The sequence below is a fragment of the Urocitellus parryii genome, chromosome 15 (assembly GCF_045843805.1).
Source record: "Urocitellus parryii isolate mUroPar1 chromosome 15, mUroPar1.hap1, whole genome shotgun sequence".
Lineage (NCBI taxonomy): Eukaryota > Metazoa > Chordata > Mammalia > Rodentia > Sciuridae > Urocitellus > Urocitellus parryii.
In genome coordinates, this window is record NC_135545.1 from 16616390 (window position 1) to 16635917 (window position 19528).

The window sequence follows — 19528 nt, forward strand, 5'->3', positions numbered from 1 at the left end:
AAAAACACCTATCATGAATGCTCCAAATATATTCACTGATGGGTCAAATAATGGTACAGCAGCAATAGTTACACCTGATCCAACTTTTACATTTTTAGTACCCAAACAATCAGCTCAAAAGGTAGAGCTTAATGCAGTATTACAAACTTTTGTGATGTTTAAAGATTCTGTATTTAATTTATTTTCTGATAGTCAGTATATAGTTAATGCTATAGTATCCCTTGAAGATGCTGGTAGGATTTCCCCTTCTTCTACTGTTTTCTCTTTGTTTTCCACTATACAAAGTTTAATCTGGGACAGAAAAGATCCATTCTTTATAGGACATATCAGGGCACATACAGGATTGCCTGGAGCCCTTAGTTTGGGCAATGATTTAGCAGATAAAACTACACATGACGTACATATTTTCTCTATACTAGAAGAAGCTATAAATTTTCATAAAAGGTTCCATGTCAATGCTAATACTTTACAAAAGCATTTTAAAATAACTAAGGAGCAAGCTAGACAAATAATAAAACAATGTCAAAATTGTGTGACCTTTTTACCACAAGTTAATCTTGGAGTCAATCCTAGAGGATTGATACCTAACCATATTTGGCAGATGGACGTCACACACTTGCCAGAATTTGGAAAATTAAAATATTTGCATGTTACAGTTGATACTTCTTCTGGATTTTTGATGGGCTCCCTTCATGCCGGAGAAAAAACTAAAGATGTTATAGCTCATTGCTTACAAAATTTTGCCACTGTGGGCATTCCAAAACAGTTAAAAACAGATAATGCCCCTGGTTATACGTCTACTTCTTTTAAACAATTTTGTTCATCATTTGGCATTACTCATATAACAGGAATCCCATACAATCCACAGGGACAAGGCATAGTTGAAAGAGCTCATCAAACTATTAAAATGTACTTATTAAAGCAAAAAGACGGAATTGGGAAGGGGTATATATTCCCCAAAGATAAACTTAAAATAACCCTTTTTACTCTAAACTTTTTAAATTTGGATTCATCAGGACTTAGTGCTGCAGAAAGGCATATGTGTCCAAAAAATGTACATAAGCCCAAGGTACTTTGGAAAGATATTCTAACAGGACAATGGAAAGGTCCTGACCCAGTAATTGTCTGGAGTCAGGGGTCTGTTTGTGTGTTTCCACAGGAAGAACAGCAGCCGATTTGAATTCCAGAGAGATTAACCAAGGTCCTGACCCAGTGATTGTCTGGAGTCGGGGGCCTGTTTATATGTTTCCACAGGAAGAACAGCATCCGATTTGGATTCCGGAGAGATTAACTAAAATCCTGACCCAGTGATTGTCTGGAGTCGGGGGTCTGTTTGTGTGTTTCCACAGGGAGAACAGCAGCTAATTTGGATTCCAGAGAGATTAACTAAAGCGAATTCTACAGACCAAAAAGAAGATGATTTGGCTCAAATCAATAATAGCTGATATCCAAAACTCCAATTTGGCTATCCTTACATCTGCGACAGAACCAGGATGCTTTTTTCAATATCTGTTTTATTATTGCCCTTTCCCATATCATGAAGTTCTATTTTGTTTTTTGAGCTCATACAGACCTAGGTTAATGTTTTGCTGATCAGTTCTATTTGTTTTCTTTTTTGACTATTGAGTTTTTAAACATTGCAATGGAGATTTCACCTGTAAAAAGTTATAAGGCCTTTACTATTATGTTATGTGTTGTATGTATTATATTATGTGTGCACACTTGTGTTTTGTGTTATATGTTTGAATGTACATATGTCCATATATCATATATGATTGAGCGCTCATAAAAAAAAAATGGATCCAAAAATTTTTTTTATTCACGTGATTTAAATGGTTTAATTTAAATTGGGTAAATAACTGTTAAGAATTATTTTAATATGTAAACAAAAAAGAAGGTTAACAGATCTGTTTGTTTACTTTCACCTATTCTTTTCATTATATTTAATAATTCTTTTCAAAATAATGTAAATTGTTAAGAAAATTGTTTTCTTTTAATGCCTTCTAGAATGTTACACAATTATTAATATTAACCATTATTGCCAAAATTCCTATCTTCATCCCAGTGCCGGTGAAGATAATGTAAATTGTTAAGAAAATTGTTTTCTTTTAGTGCCTTCTGGAATGTTACACAATGTTTTCTTTAGCCATTATTGCCAGAATTTCTATCTTCATCCCAGTGCCAGTGAAGAATTGTTAAGAAAATTGTTTTCTTTTAGTACCTTCTAGAATGTTATATAATTTTTTCTTTAGCCATTATTGCCAGAATTCCTATCTTCATCCCTGTGCCGGTGAAGACAAAGATAAAACTAATCTACAGTTTCTGCAATAGCCATCACTGAACCGCTTACAGAACTTGCCTAAACTATGTGTCACTTGTATGCATTGTAAACTCACTTGTATGCATTGTGAACTATCTGTTGGTGCAGCGACTTGTGGTAGTGTTGGAGTATTGATTTGGTATATCTTCCTCCCTTCTGCTTGTAATGATCGTTCAGCTATTTGGGGGCCAACAGAGGTGAGGCAAAGAACCTCACCCCCCCCCCCCGCTGGTACCTCTCCACAGGTGTGGCTGTATACTGGACGGGTAAGATCCAATTACAATGGTACCAACCTAAGACAGGAGGCTGACACCCTGAGGTCAGCTCATCCGAAGACGGGTAAGGACCATATGTAGTATTGGACAACCTAAGGCAGGCACGGTCCCTAAGCCACATGCTTGTTGTTTAAACAGAGAGGGGGAGATGTTGAGAGCCACAGCCAAAGGGGCCCCAGCAAACTTCCAGCTGCCAGCAAACTTCCAGCTGCCGGCTGATGATTGGCTCACAGTGGCCCCAGCAACATCTAGCTGATTGGCTCCTCTGCGGTCATGTTCATTGGGCTGTTTCCCTGCCCTTCAGACTGCCAGCTGATGATTGGCTCACAGTGGCCCCAGCAACATCTAGCTGATTGGCTCCTCTGCGGTCATGTTCATTGGGCTGTTTCCCTGCCCTTCAGACTGCCAGCTGATGATTGGCTCACAGTGGCCCCAGCAACATCTAGCTGATTGGCTCCTCTGCGGTCATGTTCATTGGGCTGTTTCCCTGCCCTTCAGACTGCCTGCTGATGATTGGCTCACAGTGGCCCCAGCAACATCTAGCTGATTGGCTCCTCTGCGGTCATGTTCATTGGGCTGTTTCCCTGCCCTTCAGACTACGGAACTGCTCATTGGGGGACTTCTTTGGCTCCGCCCACGTGACCTAGCCAATCGGCCTCAAGAGCAGGAGGATTGTGGGAGGTGGTGGTTGGTGTGTGGGATAGGCCTGTGGAAGCCGGTGGTGGCAGTTGGGCTCTGAGGGTTTTTCCTGAGGAGCTGTTTTGTTTGGCGTTTGTAGTTTTAAAAATAAAGTTTGTTTCTTTTGACAAGTGGCTCCTGAATTGTGCCCAGCCAGACTGCGGCAATTAACTTTTTCTTATGAGTGATAATGGCGTAAAGAAACATGAGATACATGCTGAGATACATGCTGATATATTAGGAGTGATGTGAAAAGTATTTGGAAAATATTTTCAAGCAGTTTGACAAAAACACATGTATACAGTTAACATGACAAAATGTAAACAATTGTTAACCTCAGGTGGTAGGCATCGGGCAACCCTTGTACTATTTCTGCTGTATGCTTAAATTTTCATAATAAAAGTTAAAAGGGGGAACGGTTTTTTTGTTTTGTTTTGTTTTAATCCCTGCTGTCACGGAAATCACTTTCTAGAGGATGATTGGGGATGAATAAGAAAACCACTTGGGTGAGGGAGGGGCTGGGAGAGGGTTTCCTGCAGTGGGAGCGGTGTGAATGAGCCGGGCTGGGACTGAAAAGGCGGAGACGGAGCCCCAGAAATGCTCCGAGCCTCCACCAAGTGGGGACAGGGACGGGCAGGTTTTGATTCCCATCATGGCCATCACTCAGTTTCGGCTAATTTAAAGTTTGTACCTGCCTAGCACAGTATTCTCAGTCCTAAAGAGATTAATATGCAGATCTGGCAAAGGAAGTAAATTAAGTGGAGACCAAATAACTCTGCCAACTACAGGTGATTAGTTCCTAAGCAGACTGATGTGGAAGAGGGGCTTCCTGGGATGAGGATGCACCTTCAGTGCGAAGGCTGAAGGCGGGAATGGGAAGGTGGCCGCACAACAAAATGCTTTGGAACAAATGGAACCTGACTACTTTAAGGGCATGACACCAACTATAAGGAAAACTCAGAAAATGATTATTAAGAAGAGAGAACCATTAAATTTAAGCGTCCCAGATGGTGCACAGGTTTCTCCAGTACATTAGCTGCTACACAAGATATGCCTCTTATTCACCAATCTTCTGAATTAGGTGACTTGGATACCTGGCAAGAAAATAGCAATGCATGGGAAGACGAAGAAGAAGATGCAGCCTGGCAAGCAGAGAATAGCAGACAAAGAGAGCAGCAGAGAGGCAGAGGGAGAAAATGGAAAAGGAAGCACAGAGGCTCATATAGAAAGAACAAAATAAAATCAGTGTGAAACTTTCATAACAAATGTTCTTCAAATGTCAGTGTCAGTAGGAGAAATCTGAGCTCCTGAACCCACACATCATTTATTTGGATTTAAGAGTATTTTGAGAATACAAACTCTGCTTTATTTCAGTGCATTCATCAGGCCACCCGGAACACCAGAATTCTCCCAAAGTACCTTGAATTGTGATAGTAGGAGCAAATGTGACTCCATTTTGTTTTATGACTTCATCCTGTAAAACAATCTGCCAAGTAGAAGAGTCATAACTGGGGCAAAATGTTCTTTTCCTTTTGCTATAGAAACCTTTAAGAACACGGAACTACCTAATGGAGCATTGTTTCTGTAACTAGGGTAACAGGGCTCCGTTTCTGTAACTGGGGTGACTGGGCTAACTGTGATTGGTTAGGCTTCCCTCCGCTTGACTGCACTGTCCCGGCTTGCTTGCATTGGTTAGACCTCCCTGAACATCCCTTTTGCGGTTTTCAGGCTTATAAGGAGCACCCTTGCAATTGTTCGGGGCTGATCAGGGGAACAGCTTTATGTTCTGGTCAGCCGCCACCGGTGTGCTTCAATAAAGGCTCGATTGGATTATACGTGAGTGGTCTGGAAGTCAGTTTATGAAACTCTGGGACGAAGCTTTAACTATAACAAACTCCTAGTAATTAAGACTCAAAAGAGGGCTGGGGATGTGGCTCAAGCGGTAGCGCGCTCGCCTGGCATGTGTGTGGCCCAGGTTCGATCCTCAGCACCACATACAAACAAAGATGTTGTGTCTGCCAAAAACTAAAAATATATATTAAAAAAAAAAAGACTCAAAAGAACAAAAAAGGACTTACGAGACAATATTTTCTTCAACATGCTCCAAATATAAGACTGTAGAGAAATTATTATGAACGGAATATACCAGTACCTTTCCAGCTAGTGTTTCTAGCTAAATTAATGATTGTAAATAATTTTATGATGGAAAAGAATTCTGCTATTATGCTTTCCTTCAATATGCATAATTAGAAAATAAATAATAAAAAAAAACACTTGGAATGTGACTGATAAATGCTTTAGAAACAAACTCAGTAAAGGGGTTCAATGTGTGGGAGGTGATGCCGCAGGCTGAGTGGTCAGGGAAGGCCTTACTATCTGAGACCACAGGGAACCACAAGGGAGTGGGCAGCTGGTTATCTGATGGAGAATCATGCCAGGCTGAGTGGCCAGAGCCAGCTGGTGTATTGAGACATCTCATGTGCTCCATCCTTCCTGCCACACCAAAGAGGTCAGTGTGGCAGGAAATGAGAGAGCCAACAGCAGATCAGGAGATCGAAGGGGAAATGGGAGGGTTGTTTTATCTTTATCAAATCAAATACATCTCATTATATTTATGAATGCTCCTAAGTGCATGGACTGTCTCTGGAGGAAAACAGGAAAAAGACCGGGGACAGCCTTGGGCAGAGTTGGGCAGCTGGAACCAGGGAGCTCTACACCTTGACATTTCACTGCATGTCCTAGTGCTTTGAAATTTTGGTGTTTCTTTGCTATTTCCAATGCATGTCATAGCTTCTATGATCCCTCAAGGTCCCCATGCATGCACAAGGACCTGTTTATAGGTCCTATGATGGGGCAGGTGCTTCATAAGATCCTTCCCTAAGGCCACTTCCCTCAATCCAGGTATCATCTCTTTGCTCACTTGGAGGAAGTGCATCAGACAAGTTTTTTTCACACAGGCATCTGTCTTGAGGACACAGCATTTCAGCCACGAGATGGCGCTCTAGCAGCCCTGCTGTCAGTTCCCTGTTGACAGGTTTGGTAATTATTTTGAACTGTTAATGTGTGGCAATTCCTTCTTGGGGGGTACTGGGGAAGTTTTTTGTTGTTGTTGTTTGTTTTTTTATTTTTTTTAAATGAAGGATTGAACCCAGGGGTGCTTAACTAGTGAATGACATCCCCAGCCCTTTTTTTGTATTTTATTTTCAGACAGGTTCTAAGTTGCTTAGGACCTCACTAAGCTGGTTTGAACTCCACAATTCTCCAGCCTCAGCCTCCAGAGGGGCTGGGATTACAGGTGTGGGCCACCACACCCAGTTGGGAAAGTTCTTTATTTGACTTACTAAAATGACTTTCAATGACTGTGATCTACATGACAAAGGCCCAAAACACAGGGAGAAAAGACCCATTGTGGCAAACACTGCTCAGAAGATATTAAGAATCTATTGTTAGGTATAATGAGAGTGTGACAGTTTTAAAGATCAGTATCCCACTGGGTATGCATACCGGCTTCTAGGGAAGTGGAGTTAAGAGTAAAGGCCAGCCAGGGCAACTTAGCAAGACCCTGCCTTAAATCATCGAATGGGGGATTCCACCTTCTGGGTCCCCTTCTTCCTCCGGGAGAAGTCTTTTCTTCTGTCCTTTAATAATAAATTTCTAATTTCTACTCTGAAAAAAAAAAAAAAACAATCGAATGGGCTGGGGATGCAGCTCACTGGAACAATCCCCAATACTGCATAATAAAAATAAAATAAAACAAAATAAAAATTAAAAAATCTGATACACACACATGCTCTGGAATAAAATATAATTTCTTAGACTTGCTTTAAAATTATCTAGAAAGGGGTACTTAAAGATGTTAAAGCTAGGTAAGGTATGTGTAAGAATTATCTCATGGTTCAAAAATGATACATAAGAAAAGTTAGCTGGGTGTGGTGGCATATGCCTAGGATCCCAAGTTTGAGGCCAGCCTCAGCAACTTAAGGCCCTGTAAATAATTTATTGAGACCCTGTATCCAAAAAAAAAAAAAAGTCTACACAGGCAATAAGGGTAAATACAAAGATAAATTTTTTTGCCCCCCCCTGCTTTGGGGGGAGGGGTACTGGGGATTGAATGTAGGGGTACTTAACCACTGAGCAACACACATCCCCAGTCCTTTTATGTATGTGTGATATATATATATATATATATATTTTTTTTTTTAAATTTTTTTTTAATGGGCACAATATCTTTATTTATTTTTTATGTAGTGCTGAGAATTGAACCCAGGGCTCACATGTGTTAGGCAAGCGCTTATCCTTTTTTAAATTTTATTTAAAGACAGGGTCTTACTAAATTGCTGAGGTTGACAAATTTGTAATCCTCCTGCCTCAGTCTTCAGAGCCACTGGGATTATAGGCATGTGCCACTAGGCACTTGAAGCTTTTTAAAAGCTATTTTGCATAAATACCCATTCTATTGATTGTCTGGTGTGGAGGAAGTGGCCAAAGTTCAATTAAATTAAAAAGTAAAACAAAACAGAAAAGAGGGCTGGGATTGTGGCTCAGTGGTAGAGCGCTGCCAAGCACTCTTGTGTGACCTTAGCATGGGTGGGACCCAGACCAGACCTGGTTTGATCCTCAGCACCACATAAAAATAAGGGCATTGTGTTGTGTCCATCTACACCTTAAAAAATAAATATTAGAGAAAAGAAAAATAAAGAAAATTACCCTGAGGCCTCCCACTTGTCGGGGCACTGACTGAGCTTCTTGCCCTGCTGTCCAGCTCTTACACACACACAGTCTTGGACTTTTCCAGTGAATTTTTATTAGTTAAGTCATGACTCAGGGTCCCAGGGTAGGAAGAACCAAGCACCCAGGTCCCCCTTTACCACCCTGGGAGAAGGACGGAAGACAGGAGAGGCAGGGTGGAACCAGTTCAGATCTTCCCAGGAAATGTGCCTTCTGCCCGGCGGTCATCCCAAGCTGAGACCTGTGGAAAGACAAGTCTGTGTCACTCCATATTCTGTAGGGAAGCCAAATGGATGGATCTGTCTCCCTGCTTTGTCCATCTGTATATTTAGTCAACAAATAACCACAGGTGCCTGCTGTGTGTCAACCACTGCCACAGGAGCCAGGGAACCAGAAGTTACCCTGAAGATAAAAATTGCCTTCTTGAATGAGCTGACACACTGGGGGAAGTAATGGGCAGAAACATCCCAGACTCGCTGCAGGGATGTTCCTGGGGAGATGTCACTGCTCAGATGTCCCAGAGTGTGGCAGGGCCCTGCTTACTTAACCCCAGAGGCAACGCTAAATGCTACTTGTCAGAACAGAAGAAAGGTGAAATACTAGGCAGCTGCATTACAATGAGGCAGATTTATGTCCTGGCACAAAAGGATCTCCTAGGATGCCTAGAGGTGGAACTGGCAGATCAAAGGATGATTTTTTTCATTTTGAAAGAGCCTGCCAAATGTGTCATCAAGTTCAAAAAGGTCCCAGAGTGCAAAGTAAAATCCTAAGGTTGATCACAGATGTGGCATGGGTTAAAAAAATGATGGAGAGGTCTGTATCCAATTGTTAACATTCTCCTTAAATTCTTTCTGCTTTGGGAACCTTTCTACATGCAAACTCCTTTTGATATACTTACCAACCCACCTGCCTACACTCATACACTCCCCAGTTTTTACTCTCTTATATGTTAGATATTAGAGGAAATGAATAAAAACATGGACAGTAGAAAATAAGTCTGGGTCCCCACCCATTACTTCCTAGTTGTGTGACCTTAGGCAAGTTACTCCACCCATCTGGGTCTCAGTTTCCAATTCTGTAAAATGAGGATATTGATCAAGTATTTACCTCATATGTTCAACCAAGTGCTTACAAAGGATCTGGCCCATTTTATATAGGACATACAGTATTAGACTTTTCCAGTGAATTTTTATTAGTTAAGTCACACCCACACACCTTAGAGCTCTTTCTGTATAAAGGTTATAGAGCTCACTTTCTCTATAAAGGTTATCAAGACAATTCTGCATCATTTATGTAACTCTGGCTGTCTCTGAAAGTCCCCCATTAAAAACAATTCTGCAATGGGCATCCTTACATACAAAAATTTTTGTAGGATGCCTATGGTATTGGCAGATCAAAGGATGATTTTTTTCATGTGAAAGAGCCAGCCAAATTTAACCTCAAAAGTGACTGGACTAGGCTGGATGCGGTGGCGCACACATGCCTATAACCCCAGAGGCTTGGGAAGCTAAGAAGGAGGATCACGAGTTCAAAGCCAGCCTCAGCAAAGGTGAGGCGCTAAGTAACTCAGTGAGACCCTGTATTTAAATAAAACCCCAAAATGGGCTGGAGATGTGGCTCAGTAGTCAAGTGCACTTGAGTTCAATCCCTGGTTTAAAAAAAAAAAAAAGCGACTTGATTAACTTACTGAACCAACAGCACTCTGCAACAAAACCTATTTTGCCAAATTTAACTCGGTAACATTAACCTTTAGTAACTTTTGGTCTGGACTGCAAGGTTAAAACAAGTACCTCTCTTGTTTTAAGCTGTGTTTCCTTGATAACCGGAGTGGAGATGAACACCTTCTCACGGCTGGGGTCCATCTGGATCCCTCATGTCAGACTTGTATATTGTCCCCAGTTCTTTCTCTTTTTGAATCCCTCAGCTGAGTTTACCTTTTTCTCCCTTTTTAATTGTTCAAACTGGCATTTAACACACACAATGCTTGGGAAAGACAGGCAATGACTGGCTGATCTGACCCCTTAGCAAATTCCCTTTTGCTCCATAATCTCACTTTGTAGAAAGGAAACTAAGGAAATCATCCGAATACAGGCAAAACCTTTCCTGTCAAGGTATTACTAAACACTAAAACATTATTTAAAATAGGGAAGAAGGTTGTCTCTTCCTCTGGAGATAGTCCATATTCTCCCTTGAAAATGCCTGTTTTCCTAAACAAACCTCTAAGTCTCCGACTGGTACATGCTGAAACTCTTTGGTCACACACGTCAAGGTCCCCCTTCTCTCCAGGAACTCCTTGGACTCTGCTTTAGAGATGGGAAAAGAGATTTCCCATAACGCCTCTTGGTGGCCCACACAGGGAACTTCGGAGGCGCGGGCTGACTGCAGTGATTCCATGGTTAAGAAGATCGTAATGTGAGGATTCCAACTCATCCCAACAAGAGACCAGTCTCTGTCCTCATTAGATTACACAGGCAAAGGCTTAAATCCCTGGTAGGGAAGGTCTTCACCCTTTGCCAGCTTGAAGCAACCATAGAAGATGGATCTTTGCTCCTCATCAACCCTTTAGTGATCTAAGTCTGGGACTGGGAAAGGAGATAGGGATTTGGGAATCAAGGGAGAAACAGCAAGTGTTCAAGGAATCATCCGTGAACCACTGAATGCAGGAAATACCCATGAACTGCTGCAGCTCCTGAGAGACTTGCTCCCATCCTTGACCCATACCCCTGCCTGCAAAGTAACGAGTACAATGTACAAGTGCAGGGAAAACTGGCACAAAACCATGCAGCTCTACCCTGACTCCACCTCTAGTCTGGCCTCTAGCAATTGGCCCTCTGTTAACACCCCAAACTAACAGGCTGCCATCTCTCTCTGGAGATGCTCGGCCTTCCCTCTTGAATGTGTAGTCCTTGCTCTTGGAATGTGTATTCCAAATGCTTCTTACCACCAAGAGCCCACAGAAACCTCAATGTCTCTAGGAAAAAATTAAAAAGTAAAGAGGGCAAAAGCATGAGTCCAGTTCAAGGGGCAGAGAAGTTTTTCTAATTATTAAAGATGACAGGATGGCAGCTACCTAATAATGAAGGAGATTGTGTTGGTGTGAAAACAGGTATATAATGCATGTTAGACTAAAAAGAAAAGTGCAAAACAGTATCTAGTGTATTTATAAATATAAAAAAGTACACATAGATGCTAGCACACAGAAAAGGAGTATATGACTTACACTCAATTGCTAGGGGGCTCAGAAAGGGTTAATAGAGAGATCAGGGATATAGCTCAGTGGTGGAGCACTTGCCTAGCCTGTGCAAGGCCTGGGGTTTGATCAGAGTACTACAAAACAAACAAACAAAAAACAACTGGAAGGTGCCACAACATTATCAGCCAGAACAGGAAAATGACGAAAAATTTATCTACCCCTTTCCTTTTTTAATTTGTTCTAATTAGTTATACATGACAGCAGAATGCATTTCGATTCATTTACACAAATGGATATCTGCCCCTTTACTAGTTATTAAGATTTTGTGAAGTGGTTACACAAACATTTATTTTTATTTACATCAAATTTTTGGAATAAAGAAGCCAGGGCTTGGAGAGTAATCTGGGACACCTTTGTTCCCCACCCCCTTCTTTTTTTTTTGGGTGGAGTGGGGTGCAGGAGTGTGTGTTTTTTAGTTTTTGTTTGGTTTTTTTTTTGTTGTTGTTTTTAAATTCATCAACTCATGGACAGCCCTTAGGAAAGGAAGAAGAACTGACTACACATTTCACTTCCTACATCTAGTTTAGAAAATGTGTTCCCCACTTGGTGCTCTTAGAAAGGAATATAGTTAATGCCTCATTTAATAATATATTCCTTTTTGAAAGTTGCTTTTTCTCTCCACCCTTGAGTAAATCTAGTATTTGATGAAATTCATAAACACTGGTGGACAAAAGCTATCTCACCCCTCCTCTTTTCTAGGATGCACTCTATATGACTATGACTTTCAAGGAAAATTTGTTGCCATTTGCTGTTTCTTTTTTTTTTTTTTTTCCCCAGAGGGGGTTCATTTCTAACTTCTTTCACTGAAAAATGAAGAAAAGCGTTACACTTTTTGACATACACCAAATAAATCTGGTTTGTAAAGGGAGAAAAGTGAGTATCTAAAAAATCATTCATGAACCACTGAATGTAGGAAACACTCATGAACTGTTGCAGCTACTGTTAAAAAACAACAATCTTCCCTGTCTGGAAAAAAAAAAAAAAAATCCAGGCTGCTGGGCAAAGAGGGTCCTGTCCTGTGCAGAATGCATTTATACCCAGCCCTAATGGTGCAGAGAGAGGGGATGCCTGAGTGGAGGAGCCATACAATCAGATGCTCTCCATGTAAGGGGCAGGACTAGGGACCTGCAGGCTCGGGGGTAGGGCAATGACAGGACCAGAAACACACTTCCTAGGACCCTAGCCAACTCACACCTAATGCAGGCCCCAAGGAGGGATGAGGGATATTATAGAATCACACACTGTATTATTCAAGATTACCACAGGGAGAAATCCTGGGCCCAGAGTACTCAAGACTCTTAGGTGAGAAAAAAACCAAGTGAGGAAAATATGCCTTTAAGGCATTTTGTTCTAAAGAAATAAGCCCCAAAGACTGTTGGTTTAGGATGCTTAATATATTCAAAAAATACAACATAATCTCCATTAAAAAAGAACCAGTTACATAAAACCATCTACAGGTTTTTAAAATAAATATGTATTGTCACAATACAAGGCTCCAAAGCACACTGATATGCCAAAGCAAGTCATAGAATAGAATATACAGTATGAGCCATTCATACATAGAAAGTTCCACAAGCTTATTATATAGTAAATCTATACTGAGAAAAATTGAATCATTTAGTAACGGTTACCTTAGGGGAAGGAGACTGGAGAGTACAGAGGGTTTTTGCTTTTTATTTTACTGTTCTGCTTCCGCTTGTTTTGTTTTTTTAAAATGAGCACTATTATTTTCATAATAGTATCACATTGTGATTGTAAGACACATAGGCTTTCACTCATATCTGAAATTAGCATCATCTATTAGTTTTCAGCAATTTAATAAGATTCAAGCCAGTTATATTGGCGCATGCCTGTAATCCCTGAGGCAAGATGATCACGAGTTCAAAGCCAGCTTCAGCAACTTAGTGAGGCCTTAAGCAACTCAGCAAGATCCTGTCTCTAAATAAAATAGGGCTGGAGATGTGGCTCAGTGTTTAATCCCTGGTACCCCCACCCCCACCAAAAAAAAAAGATTCAAACATCTTTCAACATGTCTTACAGTCAATGGGTCAATGAAGTCCTTTGATTTGATGAAACAGGCGAATGCTGAACATAAATTCTTTGCATTAAAAAAAGAGGACATAACAAAAGGTATTAAAATATTGACAAAAGGTTTTATCAGATCAGGGGTAAAGAACTGCCTTATTGTACCGTTATTCTTTGGAGAGTCCAATCAAGTAGGTAAGGATGAAATGACCTCAGATTTACTCTAGAATATTTCAGCAAAGGAAAGAAGGAAAAGAAAAGAAATATATGAAGAAAATGTGGAAAAATCTTGGTAGCTATTCAAAATTTGGTTGATGAATATATTTGAGTGATTCAAAATTTAATTATATATAAAATTTAAAAAATGAGGGCTGGGGATATAGCTCAGTCGATAGAGTACTTGCCTCGAATGTATAAGGCCCTGGGTTCAATCCCCAGCACCACAAAAATAAAAAAGTTCATTATGAACAACAGACAGGGCCGCATGATATATCTGTAGAGTGCATGACTAAAACTGATCTAGCAAGATAGTCCTAGTTGCCCTGGCAGAGGGTCAGGACTGGTTGAGCCGTCAGTGAGAGAAGGAAGAGAAACGATTCTAAGCTGCAGAATAGGCATGAATCCCATGGAGTGCGATGCCTTGTCCTCTCTATCCCCCAGACATGAGTTCCCACTGAGCCACCAACATCCCCTTCTGCTAAGTCACCTCCCCAACATCACAAGAGCCCCAGTGGGAGGCACATACCCAGGATATGGGGCAGAGGGACTTGTACACACGCCGGTACCACTCACATACAGAGACATCGCCCCCTTTCGCGTTCATTGCCTTCTGGCAGCGGTGGAAGTCTGTAAAGAAAGAGGATCAGGGTCAGCCCAACCAAGGCCTGCAACATATTTTTGATCAAAATTCACCTTTTTACCTCATGAACAATTAATACATACATATTTACACACGCAGGAAACACAAATGTACAAGTGTACTGAAAGGGACTAGATACACCTCACTAAATTGATTTTGCAACCCTAAGAACTGCTGTTTAATTTGAAAATTCTGGAGTCAGCATGTGAGAGGATGAGGGAAGTCTAGAACCAGGGCAAGCAAGGGGAAGATGAGCTTGATGCCAAGTACTAGAGAGGAAGGTGGTGGTGGTGGTGGGGGGGGGGGGTAAAAAAAAAAAAAAAAGCAGGCAATTAAAAAAAATAAAATTCCTCCAGGCATTCTGTTCCTAGGCACATCCCTAGAGAAAAAAGCACTTATATCGACATAAAATAACATTTAAAAGAATATTTACAGCATCAACATTTGTAAGAACCCCCAAATGGAAATCACAAATGTCCATGAATAAATTGTGATGAACTGCACAACAATGATAATGAGCAAGCCATATGCCATAGCACAGGTCAATCTGAAGTGCTGAATGAAAAAATCCAAAGACAGAAGGAGACATACAAAAGGAGACTACATATTCATGAAGTTCATAAAGAAGCAAACCTAAACGTGATGGTAAAACAAAAGCGTGGGGCTGGGGATGTGGCTCAAGTGGTAGTGCGCTCGCCTGGCATGCGAGCGGCGCTGGGTTCGATCCTCAGCACCACATACAAATAAAGATGTTGTGTCCGCCAAAAACTAGAAATAAGTATTAAAAATTCTCTTTCTCTCTCTCAAAAAAAAAAAAAAAAAAAAAAAAAAGCATGATTACCTGAAGTTGGTGGGGTCACATCTCTAGTGGGGAGAAGATATGGCATTCAAGACAGGGCACAAAGCAGGGAAGGGAAGCCAGCATACTGGCAATATCTATTTTCTTTGTGGATTATGGCCTCACAGGGTTCACTTTAGAATTATTAATTTAGCTGTACATGTTTTATTTATTTCATGTATGTTATATCACAAAGAGTCCACACACACATGCTACTTAAAAAAAACAATCATTATAGGAACCCAAATTTGTAAACAGTTAGTGATGAGGACCTTCTGAGATAAGATGTCCAAAGTAAGAGGGAAGAGGGTGGGATGCCCATAAAATAAGGCAAAAGGTGAGTGACTTGAGGTGTGGGACCAGGGAAAGGTCTGTGTTCCTCCGTCACCACGCCCTGCTTACCCACGTAGTTCTGCCAGCAGTTCCTGGTCTGGTTCTGGTTGGGGAAGCGGCTGTCAAAAGGGGCAGTCTTATAGTTCTTGATTTTGGTCTTGATGTCTTCAGCCATGATGCTGACTCCTAGAGACAAAGGGAATGGGTGTTGGCAGGGGTCTTCAGGAGGCCTGAGCATGGAGATGTCAGACCAACCAGGACCAATGGAGGAGACTCAGATATATAAAATAGGTTGGGTGTGAACAAGTTATAGGGAAACTTCTTAGTAAAATCAGGCCTGCCCAGTCCCAAAATAATACTAGCTAACGTTCACTGGGTGCTTACTATATGCCAGGTCCTGTTCTACACATTTTACTCTTAGAGTCACTCTAAAAGGCAGGGCCAGGCACGGTGGTGCACGCCTGTAATCCCAGCAATTTGGGAAGCTGAGCAGAAGGATCACAAGTTTAAAGCCAGTCTCAACAACTTAATGAGACTCTGTCCCAAAATAAAAAGGACTGACAGGGGAAGACAATAGAATGAATCAGACGTAACTTTCCTACGTGCATGTATAAATATACAACCAGTGTAACTCCACATCAGGTTCAACCATAAAAATGGGATCCTAACTGCAATGGGTTGCGCTCCATATATGTATGTCAAAATGCACCCTACTGTCATGTATATCTAAAACAATAAAAAAAATAAAAATAAAAAGGACTAGGGATGTGGCTCCATGGTAAAGTACCCCTGGGTTCAATCCCAAGTACTCTCTTTCCCCTCCTCCCAAAAAGGCAGGAATTATTATTACTATTCCTGTTGCCCATACCAGGAAGGGTCAGAGTGTCTAAGTGTCTTCCCAAGGTCATATAGCATACAAATGGTGGGCTGTATCAGTCACTGGCAGAACCTACACTGAATAGGTTCTCTTAATCTTTTTGGTGCCACAAACCCCATAAACCTCTTTCTTGGAATGTTTAAATGCATTTAAATTTTGCAAAAGATGACAAAGAAAAGCAGTAAGCAGTTATATCTAGCTGAGGATTTGCTGAGTTTTAAAATTTTGAAGAAATTATGACTGAAAATGATTATTTGTAACATTTGCAACAATGACCAAATATAAGAATATTTTGTGATTGTTGGGTACAGAGGTGCACAACATGCCTGAAATCCAAGCAACTCAGGAGGCTGAGGCTGGAGGATCACAAGTTTAAGGCTAGTCTCAGCAACTTAGCAAGGACCTAAGCAACTTTGAGAGCCTGTCTCAAAATAAAAAGAATGTGGAATGTGGCTCAGTGGTTAAGTGATACTGGGTTTAATCCCCAGTATAATATTAAAAAAAAAAAAAAAAAAAAAAAGGACTGAGGATGTAGCTCAGTGGTAAAGCACCCCTGGGTTCAGTCCCTAGTACCCTCCCCTGCCCTCTAAAAAAAATTTTGATTTTGATCCCTGATAAAGTTATAGCTGCTGCTAATACTACTGAAGTTGTTCCCTCCATACCTAACTGAAAGAAATTCTTACTACATTTCAATTAGAGGTTAGTACAACTAAGGATGCAATCTCCCCTCCCCTATATCATCACCTATTCAAGAACTGGCACGCCTTGAATTCTATCAACTCTGTGCACCCAGGGTTGAAAATCTTTGATATATCTCTGAGGAGTTGACACACAGTTTTCATCTGAAATCTGAGAGAAAGTGCCTATGTTCCAGATAATCGAAGAAGCCATAGCGCCACACAGAGGTGCACAAAATACAAGCGGCCCAAAATAGTGGCAGATGCCTGGACTACTAGAATAGGCTTTTGGGGGTCCTGGGGGGAAATGAGGAGGACGGACGCGGAGGACCGCTTGGACTCAGTTGAAAGAGTAATTTTGTGCAAGATCTCAAGTTTACGTTAAAGGATAAGGGTAAATCGAAAATGTTGCGGCCCCTCCAACGTCCAAGAGGGAGAAGGGACGAGACAGGTTGAGATCTAAACAAGCCGCAGGAGGCCACAGCTGTGCACTGCAGTCCCAATTAGTGGGTCCAAACCCTGACCACTGAATAGCCTCGGCTGAGCAGCTTAAAATCTCTGAGCCTATTTCCTCGTGGTAAAAGGGGATAATCACAGGACCTACCCCATAGGCCTGGACGTCGAATTAAATGAAATTATATAAATTGCATGGACAATTATTACCTGGCATCAAAAAAGAACTATATAACCGTCAGCTCTTACTATTACCAGACCGACAGGACCACAGGACCCCAGTGTCAAAGGCCGGCGGCCGCCGCACAACGCAAGCTTAACCCCGTTCCCCGGGAAGCTGCGGTCGGGGTCCTCAGACCTCCTGGATGGGGTCCCAGGTTCCCGAGCCCTCCACACTCACCTAAAGACGCCCCTGCAGCAGCTCGCAGCTCAATGTGACCCTTCACAAAAACGCCAATGTCAGACAGGAAGCGGAATTAAGACCGGCCGGAAGCTGGGTGAAACGGAAAATAAGGGAGCCTTTCCAGCGGCTAGAGCGCCCCGGAGAGGCCACTCAGGCCACGCCCACACAAGAGAACTGCGACCTCCTATTGGACTGAACACCTATTCATCATCCCTGCCTGCCCAATGGTGAGCTTGCTAGGCATTTTGGATTGCCCTGAACTGAGGCTCGCGAGGTCAGGTTACAGATTCTACGCTCTGCCTTTAGCCAGGAAGGTTTTACATCTCAGGATTGGAGAGGGAGTGGGTTTGGGGAGAACATCTTAGCGAAAGTACTTTTATTCATGCCAGAGGTATTTATTGGCACTAATATAAGGGTTGAGAAGGCATCGCTGAAAAAAAAAATTCCATACCCTCATAATTATTACGGGATCATTTGAAAATGAACCAGTCCCTCTGCCAGAATCCCTGGTCACAGTGTGAGGAATGCTCAGACACCACCTCCTTTATCATTCATATATTTTCTCAAAACTCAAAAAGCACAATTTAACAAAGATTTGGATGACCGAGGGCTAATAAACCAAAGTCCTTTTTGACATATTATACATACATGGAATGCAACCCATTCCAATTAGGATTCCATTCTTGTGGTTGAACATGATGTGGAGTTACACTGGGTATATTCATATATGAACATAGGAAAGTTATGTCTGATTCATTCTACTGTCTTTCCTATTTCCATTCCCCCACCTTTCCCATCATTCCCCTTTGCTAATCCAATGAATTCCTGGTCCTCCCTCCCTACAACTCCTTATTGTGGGTCAGCATCCACATATCAGAGAACATTTGGCCTTTGTTTTTGGGGATTGGCTTATTTCACTCAGCATGATAGTCTCCAGTCCCATCCATTTATTGGCAAATGCCATAATTTCATTTTTTATTTATGGCTGAGTAATAAGGAATTCTGTTCACACCTCTGTCAGAAGGAGCCTCTTCCTCAGCCCAGAACTTCCCCCACCCCAAATTTTGATCTGACTCTTAATCTAAAGCTAAGCTCCTTACAAATGATCTACTTAATTTGGCCCCTTTATACCTTCATCTAGTCCCCTGTCTTCCTCATCCTCACCACTCCAGGCACACTAGTCATCCAGCTGTTCCCAAACATACAGTCTGGCTTTCCTGTAAGTGCTTTTGCCCTTGTGGTTCCCTGAGCTTGGAATGCTCTCCCTAGATGGCTCCCTCTCTCCCCTCCTTCAGTTAGCTCAGAATCACCATAGTGAATAGTAGTCCTTCTCAGACCTACTATTTAAAATTGCAATTTTGTCAGTCTCCATCCTCCTTCCCTACTCCACAGCTCTTTTCTTCTCCTTTCTTTAAATCATGTTTACTCCTTTTTGTCTGTTTCAATAGAATAGAGGCATCGTAAAGGAGCAGTTTTTGTCTGTCTTATTCACCAGTCCATCTAAAATAATGCCTGACACATAGGAGGTGCTCTATAAATATTTTTAAATGAATAAGTGAGTGGGACAGCTGAGGACTAGTAGAGGGAGGTATTTAAGAGAATTGTTTTCTCTCTCCCCTTAGTCTGGCTTCTGAAGCTTTCCACATATTATCTCTGAAGCAGCATTAAGTTCTAACTGGATCAAGGACCTCTTGTTCTGTGCCCATCAACAATGCAATCATTTGTGGAATTACCTATTCATATGCTGCATCCATCCTCCTCAATAAGATCTTTCTAAAACCCAAATCCCTCTCCTGCTCAAACCCCTCT

General features: G+C 41.6%; 1 protein-coding gene and 1 pseudogene across 1 annotated transcript; one reads left to right on the top strand and one right to left on the bottom strand.

The window, feature by feature from the left end:
- The first annotated feature begins 3925 nt into the window (after positions 1-3925).
- On the top strand, positions 3926-4535 carry LOC113175776 (receptor-binding cancer antigen expressed on SiSo cells pseudogene; annotated as a pseudogene).
- A 3519-nt stretch (positions 4536-8054) lies between these two features.
- On the bottom strand, positions 8055-17825 carry Cox6b1 (cytochrome c oxidase subunit 6B1). The gene is made up of 4 exons (XM_026380089.1): positions 17717-17825; positions 15379-15495; positions 14025-14125; positions 8055-8242 (listed from the first exon to the last, which is right to left on the bottom strand). The coding sequence occupies exons 2-4, from the start codon at positions 15482-15484 to the stop codon at positions 8189-8191; spliced, it is 261 nt and encodes an 86-aa protein (XP_026235874.1). The 5' UTR covers positions 15485-15495; positions 17717-17825; the 3' UTR covers positions 8055-8188.
- Positions 17826-19528: the final 1703 nt, after the last annotated feature.